This window comes from Garra rufa, chromosome 12, assembly GCF_049309525.1.
Source record: "Garra rufa chromosome 12, GarRuf1.0, whole genome shotgun sequence".
Taxonomy (NCBI): Eukaryota; Metazoa; Chordata; class Actinopteri; order Cypriniformes; family Cyprinidae; genus Garra; species Garra rufa.
In genome coordinates, this window is record NC_133372.1 from 9,024,207 (window position 1) to 9,044,980 (window position 20,774).

Below are 20,774 nucleotides of genomic sequence, written 5' to 3' on the forward strand. Positions count from 1 at the left end.
AAGTTCTTAGCAATGCATATTACTAATCAAAAATTAAGTTGTATATATTTACAGTAAGAAATTTACAAAATATATTTATGGAACATGATCTTTACTTAATATCCGAATTATTTTTGCCATAAAAGAAAAATTAATAATTTTGACCCATAAAATGTATTGTCGGCTATTGCTACAAATATACCCTTGCTACTAAAGACTGGTCTTGTGGTCCAGGGTCAGATTTGTCAAAGATTAGCATTTTCAGGCTTCCAAAATGCAAAAAGCCCAAATATAAAAAGTTTTCTGTTTTCAGAACGTACAAAGAGAACACATAAAAAAAAGTTTTTAGTTGCAAATGGTGTCGTGTAAACGGCCCCTAAGATATTAAAACTTGTTTTCAGAGAACATAATTAATTTTTTAACTAAATCTTGTGAGGGTTGTGCTTTAAACAAGATCTGTTTGCCACTAGGGAAAGACATTAATTCAAGATATTTTCTTTCTGTCTAATAATATCTTATTTGCTCTCAGTATTGACTTTTGTTTCTCTTAACTCCTATCTCTTTAAACACATACATACATAAGACTTATGTTTGCAGCATATAACTGAGCAGCAGCTTTATAAGAAATGAAATGTGTATCATATTAAATAATCATAATATAATTTACTTCTCCGGAAGAGTTTCCAGGTCACAATAGTAATTAAGCGGGTGTCGGTGTCATTGCACCTTTATAGATGGCAGCACGTTGCCATAGCAACAGCTTAGGTGGACACACCTGATAATAAAAGGTGTGAACGAGAAAGCAGAGAAGCCCATTGTTTCTCAGCGTTTTTTCTCTTTTCGTTTTTAATTCTCTTTTTCCTCTTCTCTTTATTTGTGCCTGACGGATACGCAGCGCTCCACATTTTAATTAGCATCGAACTTTCTGTTGAGACCTGAAGAGAGTGAATCATCAAAGGCTCGTTTTTGTTTATTCCTCGGTGCTATTCTCGGCAAAGTTTGTCTCCAGAACTCTGATGAGACAGCCCGTTCCCCTCGCGGCAGTTTGGAAGTTACCCATTAGCCTTGGGGAAGAAGATGAGTAAACACTTTTATTCTTGGTAAAAGCATATCTCTCCCCACTCGCAAAGCGCATGAGAGACACAGGAAGGTTCTTTGTCACAGTCAACGCCTCGTTTGACATAGACTTTATAAGTCCTGTGATTCCCTGCCATAAAAACCCGGGGGTCTCCACAACCTATGTTAAAACAAGCGTCACAACAAGCCGTTCAGAAAGAAAAGAGAAGCGTTTTGTTTAATCTTCCTGTATTTACTGGTCCGGCTGTATTCGTTGGCACAATCTCAAACGAAGGTGGCTTTATTCTGTTTAGCTTTTGCACTTCCATATATTTATTATACACACCCTTATTTTTTCCCTCCCCAAGAAACAGACTCGCTACTGCGGGGTGTTCAAGGTACGAACATCAACAAGGATCAAACGACTCAATCTGTGTGAGTTCACGTATGCCGAGTCTAACGTGACCTGAAGGGAACACACAGCTTCTGTTCTCAGCACTCAGAGCTGAAAGTGAAATTCTTGCAATGAACCATGTTCTCCGTTAATGCTTCAGGCCTGTATGATAGCTATGAGGATGATGAAATGTCTTCCTGAAAACATTTAATAGTTGCTCAGTCTATAAAATATATATATAAAATATTAAATATATGCACTTGATTTTTAAGAAAAATGCTGACATAGTCAGTTAAAGGGTTAATTCACTGCTGGCGAGATGGGATTTTAATAAAAGCTGGCTGTTGTTTTTTTTTCCGTTGTTGTTGTTCACTGCAAAAAATGCTGTTCTTACTTAGAGTTTTTGTTTTGTTTCCAGTCAAAATATCCAGAAATTCTTAAATGAAGAAAGATTTTCTAGACAAGTAAAAATTATTTTTTTTTTTTCAGAAAAAACAAGTCAAAATTAAATGGGTTTTTGCTTAGAACAAGCAAAATACGGTAATCATATTTCAAACAGAAAACAAGATTATTTTGCTTACCCCTTTTTTCACAGATTGTTTCAAGCAAAAACTTGTCTAATTTTGACCTGTTTTTTTTCTGAAAACAAGACAATAATTTTTACTTGTCTAGAAAATATTTCTTGATTTAAGAATTTTTAGATATTTTGACTGGAAACAAGACAAAAATTCTAAGTAAGAAAAGCATTTTTTGCTGTGTTGGAGCTTCATGACTAGAGAAAACAGTAAAAAGGGATGTGGTGAAAAAGGTGGGAAAACTTCAACACCCACAATGCTCTGGGCTTGATTACTATAATTATTTTCTGTTTTAAAGGGGACATCGGATGCCCGTTTTCCACAAGTTGGTACGACATTCTTTACGGTCTTCATGAAATGTATGTAACATACTTTGGTTAAAATTCCTAAACACCCTTTTTACCTTGTCAAAAACAGCTCTGTTCACAGCGAGCCGCTTCGGTGCATGGCTCTTTAAAGGTTGTATCAGCGATTTCTAGCCTAAAACATAAAGTGTCAATTTCAGCTGACCTTTCTTCACGATCCGCTCGCTGCCTGCCCCATAAATTGTCTGTGAAAAAAACGCGTCTCTCTGGTCAGCCTAGGGTCCGAGATATGCCAAAAAAACAATCGGCGCTATCAACACACCACAGATAACCAAACAGTGTTCCAACCAATCAGCGTCAGGGGTTTGGTGTTGTGGACTTTCCTACTGGTGCTGGGACGTGAGGGAGGCGGAGCGAAAGTCCACAACACCAAACCCCTGACACTGATTGGTTGGAACACTGTTTGTTTTTGTGTGGAAAGGTTGGTAGTGCCGATTGTTTTTTTTGGCATATCTCGGACCCTAGGCTGACCAGAGAGACGCGTTTTTTTCACAGACAATTTATGGGGCAGACAGCGAGCGGATCGTGATGAAAGGTCAGCTGAATTTGACACTTTATGTTTTAGGCTATAAATCGCTGATACAACCTTTAAAATGATAATGAGCTACAGCTCACCCCGCCCCCTCTTCCATTTTTTGTGTATTTGGTGGCACCTTACCATCAAAAACAAAACTAATCCACTGCATCCTCAGTGGCTCTGATGTCGGGAGAAAATGAAGACTCTTATGTTCACTTTTTACTTCCAAATACGAAACACCTGCATTGCTTATGAGACATTGTTGTCTCTCAAGCACAGAGAAAATACAGTGTACAACTGCCTGAGGGTGGAAATATGCTAATACTGGACAGTCCGTCAGCAGTCGTGGGCGGGGCCTGAGCAATATGACATCATACTGCTCAGAAAATGAAAACGACTTGATAATTCAGACTGTTTAGGTGTTTTGGGGTTTAAAAAAATAAGTGAATAGCTTTTTATCATTGTAGGGTGGTTGTGTCCACACATTTATATGCAAACACCACGGGAAAGTTAACTTTGCATCCAATGTCCACTTTAATACATTTTAAAATGCAATTTATTCCTGTGATGCAAAGCTGAATTTTCAGCATCATCAGTGTCACATGATCTATCAGAATTCATTCTAGTATGTTGATTTGCTGCTGAAGAAACCTTTTTTGAAAGTCTTTACTGAGTCAGCTACAGGAGAAGCTTCACTGAGAAGTACACAATAAAGTCCAGTGTCATCAGAACAAGACATCTGACACTGATCAGCAGAAGTTAAAATGAGAAAAAGAACAAAGATTTGTTGGTACATGCTTAGAAAGAGAAACTAAGATTCATCTATGCAAAATACTAAGTGAGCTGTTGTGTGGTAGCACTTTATGAGAAGTGCTACAAGCTAATAACAAAGCTCAGGATGAAATTTCACCTGAACATCAACATAAACTGACTCGTTGCATGCAAAAAGTCTTTATAGCCATCATTGCTGTACAGCATTTGTGACCTCGGACCACAAAACCAGTCATAAGGGCAAATTTTTCGAAACAGAGATTCATCTGAAAGCTGAATAAATAAGCTTTAACCACTGATGTCTATCTTGATAGAAATGTGTTTACTGCAGCTTTTATAAAATTGCATCCTTCATGAATAAAAGTGCAATTAAAAAAAAACAATAATAATAATAATTTCATAACAAACCCCTTTTACTCCATTGCAATCAGCCATGTATAGAGGTATAAAACTATTTAGTCATTTTAAATAATTCATGCAATGTTTATTTCTCTGTATACAGCAACTGTTTTAAATGTAAAATTAAACCTATTTACTGGGATAAATAATGCAACCAATGTCTCTTATATTCCAGGTCCAGGATGGAACATGAAGCAGAGAAGTACCAGCAGCGGCTGAAAGCTATAGCGGTACGTCCCAGAAGCCATGTTTGCATTTCATACATCTTTATATGACAAGCCGAACCTGTCGACAGCATGCATTGGAACAATTTACCATTTAAATGACAGCGCCGCTTAAGCCCTGCAAATAGTGTCACGCAGAAACATACAGACACATCCATCATATTAGAGTCTGCTGCTGTTTGACAACACTTATTATTGCAGTACCTGTGGACTTCCAGAGGTAGCCATTATGAATTGTGCTTTAAATAGAAACATGCATGACAACAAACAGACTGTTAGTGGTTTCAAACAGAACAGAACAATTTAATCATTTAAAAAACCTCTTTCCATTACAAACAACCTTTAGTGCAATGGAAAGGTTCCATGGATGTTAAAGGTTCTTCACGGATCCATAGATGCCCACAACGAGCTTTTATTTTTAAGAGTGTACAGCGTCTCTCACAAACACACGCAGAGGCATGGAAACTGGTGTTAGATGTGTTTCACGACTCATTCTGTGGTCCCTAAATTATTAAGTGTGATGGAGTCTGTCCAGACTAGGTAAACTACACCAGACAACAGCAAAGACGCTCTACACAAGAGCCTCTTCACCTGCTCGCTGACATACAAAATATTCATGTTTTCTGAATGCAGTCTAGTATTTATTTCAAGTCATGATGAGACTCTGGTTCAGTGGTTGATTACGTCCAATATTCAACATTTAAACATGTAGCACTAATATGGAAAGCATATGGTTACACGGGACAACAGTGGGTTCAGAAATACAATCCAGGTGGAGAGATGATACTTTTCTGCAGACACTTGTATCTTCGTATCTAAGTTATATATTTTTTTTGCATATTAAAATTACTTTTACTGTGGAGTAGTTTTACACTGTATGTGAGATTGTTACTAACATTACTAAAATTTAAGATGTATTGCATACTTTATTTTTTAAGGCTGTGTATCAAACATAACTAAAACCTATGGAAGCCTGTTTCTGCCACTGAATTAAAAAAAGGTTATTGTGACTTATTATCTCACAATTCTGACTTTTTCCTCAGAATTGTAAGATATAAACTCGTAATTCTCATAAATAAAGTCAGAATTGCGTGATATAAAGTCAGAATTGCATTATATAAACTCGCAATTGCGGGTTATAATGTCAGAATTGTGAGATATAAATTAGCAATTGCGAGTTATTAAGTCAGAATTGTGAGATCTAAACTTGCAATTCTGTGAATATATCAGTCTTTTTTTCCTCGGAAATGGACTTTATAGCTCGCAAATGTGAGTTTATATCTCACAATTCTGAGAAAATGTTAGAATTGCGAGATACAAACTCGCAATTGCCAGAAAAAAGTCAAAATTGTGAGATACAAACAGAAGTCAGAAAAGTCTGTCTTTATATCTTACAATTCTGACTTTATTTCTCACAATTGTGAGTTTATATCTCACAGTTCTGAGAAAAAACGTCCAAATTGCGAGATGTAAACTAGCAAATGCGAGTTATAAATTTTATAAATCAGAATTGCGAGATACAAACTCGCAATTGCGAGAATAAAATTCAGTTTTTATATCACAATTTTGACTTTATTTCTCACAATTGTGAGTTTATATCCCGCAATTCTGACTTTATATCTAGCAATTCTGGCTTTATAATTTGCAATTGTAAGATTATATCTCACAGTTCTGAGAAAAAAAGTCAGAAAAACCTATTGGTTATTTAAAAAATAAATAAACTTCATAAATCATATAAAAGTTTGCAGTCAGCGGGATTTTCTAATGGTTTTGGAAGAAGTTTCATTTATTTGACCAGAAAATAACATTAACATTAAAACTACTACATTGAAAATGCAATAATTACATTTAAATATTACAATTTAAAAGTACTATTTTCTATTTTTATATATTTTAAAATATAATTTATTCCTGTGATGCAAAGCTGAATTTTCAGCAGCTGTTACTCCAATCTTCAGTGTCACATGATCTTCAAAAATCATTCTAATATTATAAGTATTGAAGACTTTATCAGTCAGTGTGACAGACTGAAGAGTGCAGGAAATATGATTTCACGATTTTGACGTCCCCTGACAAAACTAAAGGGTATCAAGCTAGTGGGAAGCCGCATTAAAGCAAAGCAGGTGTCGGTATATAGGAAGAAGGAACATGTTAGGTTGTGTGAATATTCTGAAAAGGTGTTTGAAGTATACTTCAAGTCTGTGATATTTTCTGCTTTCAGGAGAAAAGGCGGTTGCAGGAGGAACAGGAGCGAGCCAAGAGAGAGATTGAGGATGAGAGACTGAGACTTCAGCAGCTCAAGGTGTGACCTCACACACACACAAATACACGCTTGCCTGCACGACCTGTGACCCTGTTTTGCAGCCAGACATGTCAGGTCACATTTGTATTAAGTAGGCTGCGTCATGGAGTGGAAGTTCACAAATGCACACACAAAAACCGAAAATGCACAGAGTCACCAGAGCCACACGATGTGTTTGTGGAAGTGTGTACTTTTTCTCTCTCTCTCTCCATTGTTTCCATAACATTTCCAGATTGGCGTTCCCTCTTCCTATTCCTTTGTTTTCTTACTCTATTGGTTCCAAGACAAATTTTTAATACACTGTGTGTCTACGTGTGTACATTTATGGGTGTTTCTTCAACTATGGGCCCTTTGTCCTTGTGGAATTTTTTTTTTCCTAAAGCAAACTTTTCACACTCTCACTACTAGTTATTTCACATCCACTAATAATTTGTAACCATATACAGTTGAAGTCAAAAGTTTACATACACCTTGCAGAATCTGCAAAATGTTAATTATTTTACAGAAATGAGAGGGATCATACAAAATGCATGTTATTTTTTATTTAGTACTGACCTGAATAAGATATTTCACATAAAAGACGTTTTAGTCTTATAAAAATGACCCTGTTCAAAAGTTTACATACACTTGATTTTTAATACTGTGTTGTTACCTGAATAATCCAGAGCTGTGTTTCCAACAACGACTGTATGATTTAGAGATTGATCTTTTCACACTGAGGACAACTGAGGGACTCATATGCAACTATTACAGAAGGTTCAAACGCTCACTGATGCTTCAGAAGGAAGAACGATGCATTAAGAGCCGGGGTTGAAAACTTTTAGAATTCGAAGATCAGGGTAAATGAAATATTTTGTCTTCTGAGAAACATGTAAGTATCTTCTGTAGCTTCTAAAGGGCAGTACTAAATGAAAAAAAGTGATATTTTGGCAAAATAAGAAAAATGTACACTTCCTCATTCCACTCAAATGTTTTCACCCCCCGGCTCTTAATGCATCGTTTTTCCTTGTAAAGCATCAGTGAGCGTTTGAACCTTCTGTAATAGTTGCATATATGTGACCCTGGACCACAAAACCAGTCTTAAGTCGCTGGGGTATATTTGTAGCAATAGCCAAAAATACATTGCATAGGTCAAAATGATTGATGTTTCTTTTATGCCAAAAATCATTAGGAAATTAAGTAAAGATCATGTTCCATGAAGATTTTTTGTAAAATTCCTACTATAAATATATATAAATGTCATTTTTAATTAGTAATATGCATTGTTAAGAACTTAATTTGAAAAACTTTAAAGGTGATTTTCTCAGCATTTTGATTTTTTTGCACCCTCAGATTCTAGATATTCAAATAGTTGTATCTCGGCCAAATATTGTCCAATCCTAACAAACCATACATCAATAGAAAGCTTATTTATTGATATTACATATGCTGTATACATCTCAGTTTTGTAAAATTCAACCTTATGACTGGTTTTGTGGTCCAGGGTCACATATATAGTTGAGTCCCTCAGTTGCCCTCAGTGTGAAAAGATGGATCTCAAAATCAGTCATTGTTGGACAGGGGTCAATACACAAAATGCTGAAAAACCAAAGAATTTGTCAGACCTGAAGGATTTTTCTGAAGAACAGCGGGCAGGTTAACTGTTCAGGACAAACAAGGGACTCATGAATAACTATCACTAAACAAAAAAACACAGCTGTGGATCATTCAGGTAACAATACAGTATTAAGAATCAAGTGTATGTGAACTTTTGAACAGGGTTTTCTAAATTCAACTATTATTTTCTCTTGAGGACTATATGTAAATGTATTTTATGTGAAATATATTATTCAGCTCATTATTAAATATAAAAAATTACATGCATTTTGTACTTTGTATTACTTAAAAGCAACCACTCAAACATAAAAGTGGCCATTGGGCAAGAAACGCCCTTATGATAAGCAGCATAACATGTGTTTGTAAGGTTTATATTTGGGCTTCATAATCATAATGAAATCATGCATGTAGATAAAGATTTATCTCACAGACTGTTGTCTTGTGTTATCTTACATTAGTCCACATGCATTTTCAGTTTCTATGGTGCGCATCACTTCCTGTGTGGCAGCTCTGTCGAGCACGTTTTGGAGTTCCCCGTCAATCTACATGTCAGAATAGACACCGCTGCGTTTTATTATTTTTTGAAATACACTCTAGATGGTCCTGATATAACCTTTCAGAAATGTGTTGTTACTTGTTTTTGCTGCTGGAGGTGGAATTAACAGAGGAGTGAAAATACATTACGCTCAGCAGGAAATTTCATTTTAGACTTTAACCTTTTGACCTGCTCTAAATTGTATAAAGGATGTTTTGCAGCAGAATTATTCACTCCAAGTGCAGTGTAGCTTTTCTACCTTCTTCAGATTCTTAATTTAAAGACCCCATTAAATGGTTAGAAAAACACTTTCCTTTTTCTCTGCATTGTCTTCTGCTGAAACAGGAAGTTAGGGAGGAACATATCAAACAGTTTGTCTTTTTTTCACTCTTGACAGCTTGTACCATTGACAAAAACAATAAAGACACACATACACCTACATACATGATTTGATCTTCAATGACCTGCTGTCAAGAAATATATTAATTGCCTGTCAGCTACAGTATGTTGGTACATTGTTATGTTCAACCTGATCAAGAAAATAAGACAATGCTTGCTATAGTAATTATGAGTCAAAATGGTGAAATTGTCAATTATGTTACCAGTCAACTCATCCAGTTTGTCTTTAACATACAGTAGTTGACAAACTCACCATCGGGGAAACATTTTTTTCTGTGTAATATCAAAATGGTGTTACATTTGATAAGTTACAATGATAAAACATATCAACTGAAACCAATAGCTGTTTTAGTGTGAAAGAATATGCTTTTACACCATTTTCCTGATGTGAAATGTACCCTAAATGAATATGGTTTCTTCTGAGCCTTTGGTTCCGCTTATGCTCATACTCATATTACACACATAACAAACCACCGTAATATACTTCCTGCTATTGCTAGACAGTTGTGGGTAGGAGGGATATTGTCATTTTAGAGATATTATTAGACAAAAATTTGTATACACAAATTTTATCAACAGAGAATGTAAATTTTGCCTATATCTGCAAGTTTTTGTCAACTTTTAGAGATACTCTAATATATAGATGAGATTAAAATACATAGATTCAAAGGCACACATTTCTGATTTAGATTTCATGTGATCTTGAATAATTAAAATCATGCAGCAGTTAAGCAAGATCACAAAAACAGCCGAATAAACAATAAGTTACAGTTGAGGTCAAAAGTTTACACCTCCCTTTTTAGAATCTGCAAAATGTTAATTATTTTACCAAAATAAGAGGGATCATACAAAATGCATGTTATCGTTTATTTAGTACTGACCGGAATAAGATATTTCACACAAAGTTTTTTGAATTAGAAGATTAGGGTAAATTTAACTTATTTTGTCTTCTGGGAAACATGTAACTAAAAAAACATGATATTTAGGCAAAATACAAAAAATCTCTATTCTGTTCAAAAGTTTTCACCCCCACCTCTTAATGCATGTTTTTTCTTCTGGAGCATCAATGAGCGATTAAACCTTCTGTAATAGTTGCATATGAGTCCCTCAGTTGTCCTCAGTGTTAAAAGAAGGATCTCAAAATCACACAGTCATTGTTGGAAAGGGTTCAAATACACAAAAATGCTGTAAAAGAATTTGAAAGAATTTGTGGGACCTGAAGGACTTTTCTGAAGAACAGCAGGCAGTTTAACTGTTCAGGGGATGTAAACTTTTGAACAAGGTCATTTTTATAAATTAAACTATTTTCTCCTGTGGACTATATGCAAACATGTGAACTAACTTATTTAGGTCAGTACTAAATAAACAATGACATGCATTTTTTATGATCTTATTTTAGTGATTTCAAAAGCGGGTGAAAACTTTTGACCTCAACTGTACTTTTGTGAGCTTAAAGGGTTAGTTCACCCAAAAATGAAAATGTGGTCATTAATCACTCAACCTCATGCCATTCCAAACCATTTATCTTCAAAACACAAATTAAGGTATTTTTAATGAAATCCGAGAGCTTTCTGAACCTGCATAGACAGCAATGCAACTGACACATTCAAGGCCAAGAAAGGTAATAAGGACATTGAAATATTTTAATTTGTGTTTCGAAGATGAACAAAGGTCTGACAGGTTTTGAATGACATGACCTGAACATAACCTTGCCATCCTGGTCACATTTGCCCATTGGCTTTCTAATATGGTTTTAAAAAAATGAAATGAATAGGAATGCATTCTTTCAATTCATTTATGTTTTTATGGTGAATATTAACTTTCAGCGTGAATAGGTCTTTAAGCTCCAGAAGCCAGTGTACTGCAATGCCTTTGTTTGGCTGTTAGTGTGAACCGCTGATAAGAAATCTATTTAAATAATGCGTCGGCCGCATTAATTACCTCTTCCTCCTTTCCCTGTTTCTCTCACAGAGGAAGTCCCTCAGAGACCAGTGGCTAATGGAAGGACCTCCTACATCTCCTGATAGTACAGGACCTCGATCGCCCCTCTGGGGCTCTAAGGCTCAGGAGATAGAGACAAACATTAACAAGTATGTTTTTTTTTTTCATCATATTTTTTTTAACACTGAGCTTGTGGATGGTTACCAGAACACTTATATGTGCTTGCTGATCTGAATTGTTTTCAGCACATTGCTAAACTGCACATATGCAGTTAATAGAATGTTCAGAGTATTTTTAGAATTTTTCTACATAGTTGCAAGGGTTTTCTGAGTGTTTTAGTACATTGGTTGTGTGTTTCAGATGGTTGCTTGCCAGAACGAGTCAACAGAGCCCATCCAAAAGTCTCTGATATTGTGCTCTCTTTACATTGTTTTGGTCTCTTCTTGATTTGAATGTCTTAATTATTGTCCTGATGGTAGAAATTGAGATTTTCAATGCTTTAGCTGTTTTCATACAGCTACTTTGTATTGTTTCTATTGTTTGAAGCTCAACAATCTTGTTCTGCACATCAGAACTATATATTTTTTGGTTTTACTCATTGTGATGGATGATTGAGGGAATTTGGCTTTTGTGTTCACTCATATTTATACTCCTGTAAAACAGGAAGTCATGGCTGTACAATTTAATGTTTGAAGTCACCTTGATGTGCTAAAAATCATTTAAAATTGAGAATATACTTTAGAGATATTTTATTTTTCAATTTCTAGGGTGCTAATAATTCTGACCACAACTGGCAAATCCCTGACATTTCAAGAAACAACTTCTTCATGAGAACTCCAAAATTGTCATCCAAGATGTTCATGTCTTTCTTTCTTCAGTCGCAAAAAATGACATTTTTTGAGGACAACATTCCAGAATTTTTCTCCATATAGTGGACTTCAATGGTGCTCAACGGACTCAAGGTAAAAATGCACTTTCGCTGCATTTTCAAAGGGCTCTACATGATCCCAGCCGAGGAATACAGGTCTTATCTAGCAAAAAGATCAGTTATTTTACAGAAAGATTTACAATTTATATACTTTTTAACCTCAAATGCTCGTCTTGTCTAGCTCTGCAATGCGCATGCATACTCTGTGCACTCTGGTTCAACACAGGATGAGCATTTGTGGTTAAAAAAAGTGTATAAATATATATATATTTTTTTTAAAGAAAATGACAGATTGTTTCATTAGATAAAACCCTTATTCCTCAGCTTGGATCGTTTAGAGCCCTTTGAAACTGCATTTTTAACCTTCAATCCATTGAAGTCCACTATATGGAGAAAAATCCTGCAATGTTTTCCCTCAAAAACCTCAAAAAAAGAAAGACAAGAATATCTTGGATGACATGGGGGTGAGTAAATTATAAAGGACATTTTAATTCTGGAAGTGCATCTATATATACTGTCATATGAGATAAGTTACACACTGAAGATTAATACTTAGGGGTTTGTTGAAATCGTACGTACAGTGGTAATAATGTTGCTTCCCTTTGCAAACACCACTAATTATTCCTGCCAAAGTACTGGAGCACCAAGCAGGTGATGGGTTTTTATCCCCCAAAATATCTTTCTATTTCTGTGTGAGTGAGAAGGAGTATTTGATGTTCTTGCTTTGCAGATCAGCATTTATTTGCTTGACTGAAGGAGATGGTGATTATTGTAATAAGCCGGCCGCTGAGATGTTCTTCTGTGTTGAAGCAGGGCTTTAATTAGTCAGAGCAAAGTTTGGCAGTGATAAGCTGCTCACAGCCCTATAGGGAACAGACTTTCATGGTGTGTAAACAGCCGTCTGAGGCCTCTCGTCCTATGAGGAGTGATTCGTTTAATGCCTGTATTTGTTACAATGCAGTTTTATATAGCTATAAAGCATGCTGTGATTTCCAGAGAGGATTGCCATTGAGTAAATGAGTCCACGTGAGTGCAGGCTCACTTGCACATCTTGTTTGTCTGATAGTAAATCCTAAACAACCTACAGTGTATTCTGGGAACCTGCTGGGGAAGCTCCTTTGAAATTGTAGGTTGTCAAAACAATCATGATCACAGGCAGGCTGCACTTTAGCAAAAGTTTTTAAAAACTATTAATAAAAAGTACATTGAAGCCATTTAGAGAGGTATAATCAAAGGTTTTTGAGATCAGTGTTAATTGTTGTTCACAACTCATTTTACTTTCATAATGTATTTCTGAGTGAAACAGGATAGTAGCACGGGAATTGGTCAGATCGTGAAAAGCATCTGAAATGGAAGTCATTTCAAATGAAAAACAAGTTATTACAGTTTGATTGAATCATTGCTTTGGAATTATATGCGCTGATGAATCCTTAATAAGTCTTGGAGACTGCATCAAGAAAGTAAATAGTCATTCTTGATTTCATGCTTAATTTTCTGCAATCAAAAGTAGTAATTTTCTCGCACAGGAACAATCTGGATTTAATTGCATTTGAACTGATAAATAACAATATCATCAATAAACTAGAAATCACCATAATATATATATAAAAAAAATAGTCTGATACAGGAATAAACAGTGGCCTATGACTCAATGTTATATTATTTTGCTACATTATTGTAATAAGATTTGTGTGTGTGTTTATTGCTACTAAAAACCATGGTAACACTTTAGTTGAAGTTGTAGCTAATAGTTAGTAAATAGAGGGAACTGGTCCCCAAACTAAACTGTGACCAAAAGCATATAATGCTGAAGCCCATTTCTGGACTTTTTATCTTGCAATTCAGAGACAAAAAGTCAGAACTTTGAGTTTATTTCATGCGAATTGGGACATAAACTCGCAATTGTGAGAAAAAAAGTCAGAATTGTGAGATGTAAACTCAAAATTCTGACAACATATCAGTCTTTTTTCCCCCTCAGAATTGGACTTTCTAACTCACAGTTCTGACTTTTTCTTAGAATCGCATGATATAAACTTACAATTGCAAGTTATTGAGTCAGAATTGTGAGATGTAAGCATACAACTCAGATTCTTTTCTCAGATTTGCGTAACGTAAACTCAAAATTGTGAGTTATAAAGTCAGAATAGTGGCAAATAAACGTGAGGCAAAAAGTTGAGATATAAACTTGGAATTGCAACTTTCTTACAACTGCAAATTTACATCTCACAGTTCTGACTTTTTCTCAGAATTGCATGATATAAACTCACAATTACGAGTTATTAAGTCAGAATTGTGAGATAAAAGCCTGCAATTTAGATTCCTTTCACAGAATTGTGTGATATAAACTCAAAATTGCGAGTCATAAAATCTGAATAGTGGGATATAAACTGAGTCTCAGAATTGCATGATATAAACTCACAATTCAGACTTTTTTTCTCAGAATTGTGTGATATAAACTCGAAATTGTGAGAAGAGATGCAAACTTGCAATTGCGAGTTATAAAGTCAGAATAGCGGGATATAAACTCGCAACTGTGAGAAATAAAGTCAGAATTTCAAGATAAAACATAATTCTGACTTTTGTATCTCGCAAATCTGATATTTTACCTGAGAATTTTGAGATATAAACTCAGAATTGCAACTTACAATTGCGAGTTTATATCCCACTATTCTGACTTTATAACTCTCAATTGCAAGTTTACATCTCACAATTCTGACTTTTCTTTTTCTCAGAATTGCATGATATAATCTCACAATTGCGAGTTAAGTCAGAATTGTGAGATATAAGCTTGCAATTTGGTTTCTTTTCTCAGAATTGCATGATATAACAACAACTTTCAAGTTACAAAGTCAGAATAGCAAGATGTATACTCGCAATTGTGAGAAATAAAGTCAGAATTGCAAGATAAACAATTTTTTTCTTCACAATTCTGAATATCTTGCAATTCTGACATTTTACCTCTGAATTGTCAGATATAAACTCAGAATTGTGAGTTTATATCCCACTTTCTGACTATAACTCACAATTGCAAGTTTACATCTCACAATTATGACTTTTTCGCAAAACAACATAATACAAGATCACAATTCTGAGTCTCAGAATTGCATTATATAAACTCGCAATTGCAAGTTAAGTCAGAATTGTGAGATATAAGCTTGCAATTTGGTTTCTTTTCTCAGAATTGCATGATATAACAACAACTTTCAAGTTACAAAGTCAGAATAGCAAGATGTATACTCGCAATTGTGAGAAATAAAGTCAGAATTGCAAGATAAACAATTTTTTTCTTCACAATTCTGAATATCTTGCAATTCTGACATTTTACCTCTGAATTGTCAGATATAAACTCAGAATTGTGAGTTTATATCCCACTTTCTGACTATAACTCACAATTGCAAGTTTACATCTCACAATTATGACTTTTTCGCAAAACAACATAATACAAGATCACAATTCTGAGTCTCAGAATTGCATTATATAAACTCGCAATTGCAAGTTAAGTCAGAATTGTGAGATATAAGCTTGCAATTTGGTTTCTTTTCTCAGAATTGCATGATATAACAACAACTTTCAAGTTACAAAGTCAGAATAGCAAGATGTATACTCGCAATTGTGAGAAATAAAGTCAGAATTGCAAGATAAACAATTTTTTTCTTCACAATTCTGAATATCTTGCAATTCTGACATTTTACCTCTGAATTGTCAGATATAAACTCAGAATTGTGAGTTTATATCCCACTTTCTGACTATAACTCACAATTGCAAGTTTACATCTCACAATTATGACTTTTTCGCAAAACAACATAATACAAGATCACAATTCTGAGTCTCAGAATTGCATTATATAAACTCGCAATTGCAAGTTAAGTCAGAATTGTGAGATATAAGCCTGCAATTTGGATTCTTTTCTCAGAATTGCGTGATATAAACTCAAAACTGCGAGTTATAAAGTCAGAATAGCGGTATATAAACTCACAATTGTTAAAAATAAAGTCAGAATTGCAAGATAAAAATTCGCAATTCTGACTTTTTTTCTCTGAATTTTGAGATATAAACTCAAATTACCACTTTCTCACAAGTGCAAGTTTATATCCACTATTTTGACTTTATAACTTGCAAATTTGAGTTTATATCATGCAATTCTGAGAAAAGAAGTCAATTGGCAGAAATGGGTTTCCATACAAGATGAATTAGTAAATTAGCAACAACCAATGAACCAAGTGGACAAAATAAATAAGACATTCAGGACTTCATTATGATTCATTATGAGTGGTCAAAAAAAAAAAAAACATGTATTGTATACTGCTGGAATGATACTTGAAAATATAATCACTGTGAGTTAATAGTTGATACTTTTTTCCTCCAACACTACCTTGCTCTTCCCAGAAAAAAATGGTTTCTAGTAGGAAATGTCAAGTGTAAAAATTGTAAGTATGTCTGTAAGGAAGTATTATTGGCTTAAAGAAAAACAGAAGTTAAAGATAGGTTCCCGCTTTATAATACATGACATGCATGTATGTGCATTAGATTACAGGAGACGTCTGAGCAGTTGGCAGAAGAAGAACTGAAACTGAAGAAACTTATTGAAGATGATTCCAGTGAAGCTGGCACAGACGCTCAAACACACCATAAGGTGAGACACCATGTCTGAATGCATGATCACACTGAACACACATCTGCTGCTGACACATGTCTGCTCATGCCAGAGCTTTGCACCTCATAAATCATTTTTCAAACTATTTACACTAGTGTTCAAAAATGTGAGGTCAGTATGATATTTTTAAAATTGGTGATCTACAGGAGTGATTTAAATTGATCAAAAGAGATGGTAAAGACATTTATATGTTACAAAAAATGCTGTTCTTAAAGGAAATGTATCATGTATGTCACCAAATCAGAATATTAGAATGATTTCTGAAGGATCATGGAAAGTCAATACACTTCATGTCCACAGTTTACTGTAAAATGCACAACTCTGAAATCATTATGAGCTGTTTAATAAGTAGCAGCAAGTCAGGGTTGTTCTTTATACTCGTTACCATCACAACAAATAACCTTGTAGGGAGGTCAGCTGAACTGTAAGTAAACACATTATTTAGTCTTTAAAAACACACACTGAAGGCTGTTGAATCAGAGTTGCTGTGATGGACTGCTATAAGACTATTGCTTATAGGATTGAAGTTATTCTAATTAAAGAAATACTTCATCAAAAAATGAACATAAAATGTAAATGAATTTGCTGAAAATTGATTCACCCTCAGGCCATCCAAGATGTAGATGAGATTGTTTTTTCATCTTGGATGGCCTGAGGGTAAATCAATTTTTGGCAAATTTACATTTTTGTGTGAACTAATCTTTTAAGATGGGTATTGGTCTAATACTGTATGCGTTTCCTCAAAACAAATTAATTTCTAAAGAAATGAACTCAAACTGCCACATGAATCCAACTGATGTATATTCATATTTGGCCAGCATAAACACACAGGAACTGTTGAGATCTTTTATCTTTGGAATCCAGTCAGTAAGATTTGTAATGTTTTTGAAAGAAGTTTCTTAGGCTGTGATTATTTGATCAAAAATACAAAAAGGTAATATTGTGAAATATTACGATGGAAAATATTAATTTTTTTTATTTCTGTGATCAAAGCTCAATTTTCAGCAGCAGCAATTTTCAGCCTTCAGTGTCACATGATCCTTCAGAAATCATTCTAAATATGCTAATTTAACAGCTGCCGAATTTTTTGTTTTGTTTTTTTATCCGTGATACGTTTTTTTTCAGGATTCTTTGATGAATAAAACGTTAAAAAGAACAGCGTTTATTTAAAATAGATTTTTTTTCTAACAATATACACTACCGTTCAAAACTTTCAGGTCAGTACATTTTTATTCTTCCTTTTTTTTTAAAGAAATTAATACTTTTATTCAGCAAGGATGAGTTCAGCTGATAAAAAGTGATAGCAAAGTCTTTTGATATTTTGAATAAATGCTGATCTTTTTAACTTTTTATTCATCGAAGAATCCTGAAATAATTTCTAATAATAAATAAGCATATTAGAATGATTTCTAAAGCTTCATGTGACACTAATAGCAGATGAAAATTCAGCTTTGCATCGTAGGAATAAATTACATTTTAAAGTATATTAAAATAGAAACCATTATTTTATATTGTAATAACATTATTTTTTTTTCTGTAATTTTGATCACATAAATGCAGCCTTGATGAGCATAAGAGACTTTACAAGACGTTAAAAAACTGCAGTAAACAGCAGTGTATTAAACATCTAGTGTGTGCAATAATTAAGTTTTAGATCTCTGAGACACCAAGTAAGCTTTAAAAGTAAAAATCAGTTTACAATCATGAGGGAAAAAGTCGCAATGACTCAAAGAAAGGTCATGCAGTATCAGTGCTGTGTTTTTGTGATTATAATTTTGCATTCATTAAATACTGCCTGCACTGAATACTGAATATGTAACATATAGTGTTGGTGTGACTCCACCTTGTGGTAACTGAAGCTGATGGTAAATGAACCTGGCACAGCCACAGTCGTATTTTTTCTAAAGTTGATGAAAGATAAAAGATCACCCCTAATTATCCAATCAGAGTGAGTGAAAGAAAGTATTAGCGGTTAAACGGGGGAAAGCTTCACATGAATTGGATGATTGCTGGTATTTACAACAATAAAGGAAGCGTGAGCTTATTATAATCACACAAATCTGACACAAAGGCAACTGATCTAAAACAAGTCTTTGGTCATTTTCATATCATGTAATAGTTTTGACATAATCTGAAAATTACCAAAGACTTGTTTCAGATCTGTTGCCTTTGTGTCAGATTTGTGATAATACAATATGGTATTAATATTAATTTAAATAATTAAACAGACACTTAGTCTTTTTTGTGTATGTCACCTTCTATTAATTTGCCATCAGCCATGATTAATTCATTTTATGAGCAAATGTTTGTTATATTTAAAGTGAGTAGTACTCATGAATAAAGCGACTACTCAACAGGTCATTGTGACATGAGCATGAAGGGACATGAATAAAACTGCTTTTATAAGTATATAAAAATGTTAATTTCTTTTCAGGGCTCTACACTTACTTTCTTTTTAGAAGCACTTTGCTCTTAAAAAGTCAAAGTTTTAGGAACACCTTCTAATCAATAATCAAAATTTGTATTTAAAAATTGCCTTCCCTGATATTTATCTCCTTAAAGTGATTTACAGGGGAATTTTGTTTTTACCTTTGTAATGGCATCTTTTATTTTAAAAATAAATTACCAAATTAATTTGTACTACAGAGGTGGCAAAGAAGAACACAAAAGTGGCTTGTAGCTATATTTTCATGTTTAATGAGGCTCAGAGGTGGCATGAGTGCAATCAAATTCATAAATTCATGTTAAGATTAATGTTTTAAATATACAATTTTGAATATAGAAATATTAAATGATTTAAATACTTGAAAAGATACTTTAAAAATGAAACTAAAACTGCCAGCAGGTGGCGGCAAGTCACTAATTTAATTATTAAATCATATCATTCATTTAATAAGTTCGACCGGCGGATTAATTCAGGAATAAAGCAAGCGACTTTCTTTATGAATGGGAGATTGAATCATTGACTCACTAGATTTATTTAAAAACGCACGCTCATACTAGGGGTGGGCACAGATAAATTTTTTTAATATAGATTAATCTAGATTAAATCTTGGAATTAATCTAGATTAATCTAGATTAAAATGGCTAATTTGAATTCTGCTGAAGGCATTCAGAATATGTGTGCTACCCAAATAATGACTAAAAGTAAGTCTTCGAGAACGGGCCAGGTGGCGCATTAGATCAGGCGCTCTTCTCCTGTTTCCAAAATGCATCACAAACTGCTTGACAATTGCATTTACAACATAATTACCTATACAAACTTGTGTAACCAAGTACTTCTGCGCAAAAGGCTGCACGACGTGCGCGTTGCCGTTAAATACACAGACGCGCACGGGCATGGATTTCTGCGTGCATAGTCTTCCATTAAACTGCGTTGCTTTTAGAAGCGTCAATTCAGTTGTTGCATATAGTTTAATGTCTTTATTTCGGGATTATCAAAGTAAATTATAACTCAAACTTGAGATTTTACTGGGGCACAGCAGATTTTCACTGGGGCACGTGCCCCAGTAAAAAGGGTCTAGCAACGCACCTGCCCTGAAGCGGCTTCATAGCTGCATCCATGTTTGCACGTCTCATTTGATGTGGTAATTTCACAGAAGTTGAAGACTCGTTCTCGCCCCCTACAGTGCAATTCGACTAGGTATACGTCATCCGCGTTAAAATATCAAGGTGAAAGTCATCATATCTTGCGTAGTTTAGACCCAGCTCCCAACCTAACTTTGAGAATAGATTAACGGCGATATTTTTTTTTATCGCCCGATAAGAGTCTCACGTTAACGCAGCACGTTAACGCGATAACGGCCCACCACTAGTTCATACATAAACGAAACTCCGCTGTGTTTGAATAGAGATGCGCAGCGGCTCAGCTGTGACTTGTTTACAACTAGTTTTGACGACAAAATAGAGCAAAATCAGGCAATAGTGTTATAGTCAGACAATGTAAGTCATTTAATATCAACTTCTTGATTATTTAAGTGTTGTATTAAATCAATATCTCATTTACAACCTCACTTAAAAATCATTAAAAGCTGTCACTCAACTTCAATCTCACAAAGTTCCATTATAATCAACAAAGCTTTCTGCACTGCACAACGAATCTCTTATTTACACTCTCTCTACACTTTTTATGTTTATGA

General features: G+C 34.5%; 1 protein-coding gene across 1 annotated transcript in view; it reads left to right on the forward strand.

The window, feature by feature from the left end:
• The window catches only part of palm3 (paralemmin 3), a 64,425-nt gene that overhangs the window by 37,106 nt on the left and 6,545 nt on the right, over positions 1 to 20,774 (forward strand). Inside the window, exons 2-5 of the mRNA XM_073851956.1 lie at positions 4,232 to 4,286; positions 6,502 to 6,582; positions 11,084 to 11,202; positions 16,509 to 16,614. Of these exons, the coding sequence (XP_073708057.1) occupies positions 4,239 to 4,286; positions 6,502 to 6,582; positions 11,084 to 11,202; positions 16,509 to 16,614 (354 nt within the window). The 5' untranslated portion in view covers positions 4,232 to 4,238. The remainder of the gene's footprint in view (positions 1 to 4,231; positions 4,287 to 6,501; positions 6,583 to 11,083; positions 11,203 to 16,508; positions 16,615 to 20,774) is intronic.